Here is a 487-nt window from a genome sequence, read left to right as displayed (position 1 = left end):
GCGATAAAAACAGAAAAAAAGACAAAAAAAAACAAAAAACAAACAAACAAAAAACAAACAAATAAATAAATAAATAAATAAATACCTTATGAGGATAAGCCTGATGTGAAACATCAAAGACAACGATATCTTTTGGTTGCTGCAGTGTATAACAAAGCGCAACGATGGTTTCCACCATCCCCAAAGAAGAAGCAAGATGGCCCCCAACCAAAGACACCAGGTCCACTACCTCAGCACGCAGCTCGCTGCAGCACCAGCAGCAGCAGCAGCAGCAGCAGCAGCAGCAGCAGCAGCAGCAGCAGCAGCAGCAGCAGCAGCGGCAGCAGGAGGAGAAGCAGCAGCAGAAACAGAAAAATATTACACATTGTTGCAATGTACAAATATTTATGGATAGTATAGCAGCAGCAGCAGCAGCAGCAGCAGCAGCAGCAACTCCAGCAGCAAGAGCAGCAGCAGCAGCAGCAAAAGCAGCAGCAGCAAGTGCAGT

The 487-nt window shown here is 45.8% G+C and overlaps 1 protein-coding gene across 1 annotated transcript in view; it reads left to right on the top strand.

The window, feature by feature from the left end:
• Positions 1-164: 164 nt before the first annotated feature.
• Positions 165-487, top strand: part of EMH_0045420 (uncharacterized protein) — a gene marked incomplete at both ends in the record, with an annotated part of 1530 nt that continues 1207 nt past the window's right edge. The window contains one exon of the mRNA XM_013496067.1: positions 165-374. Coding sequence (XP_013351521.1) covers positions 165-374 — 210 coding nt within the window. The remainder of the gene's footprint in view (positions 375-487) is intronic.

This window comes from Eimeria mitis, genomic scaffold (genome assembly GCF_000499745.2).
Source record: "Eimeria mitis Houghton genomic scaffold, Emh_scaff1893, whole genome shotgun sequence".
Classification (NCBI taxonomy): domain Eukaryota; phylum Apicomplexa; class Conoidasida; order Eucoccidiorida; family Eimeriidae; genus Eimeria; species Eimeria mitis.
This window is presented reverse-complemented; position numbering and strand designations above follow the sequence as displayed.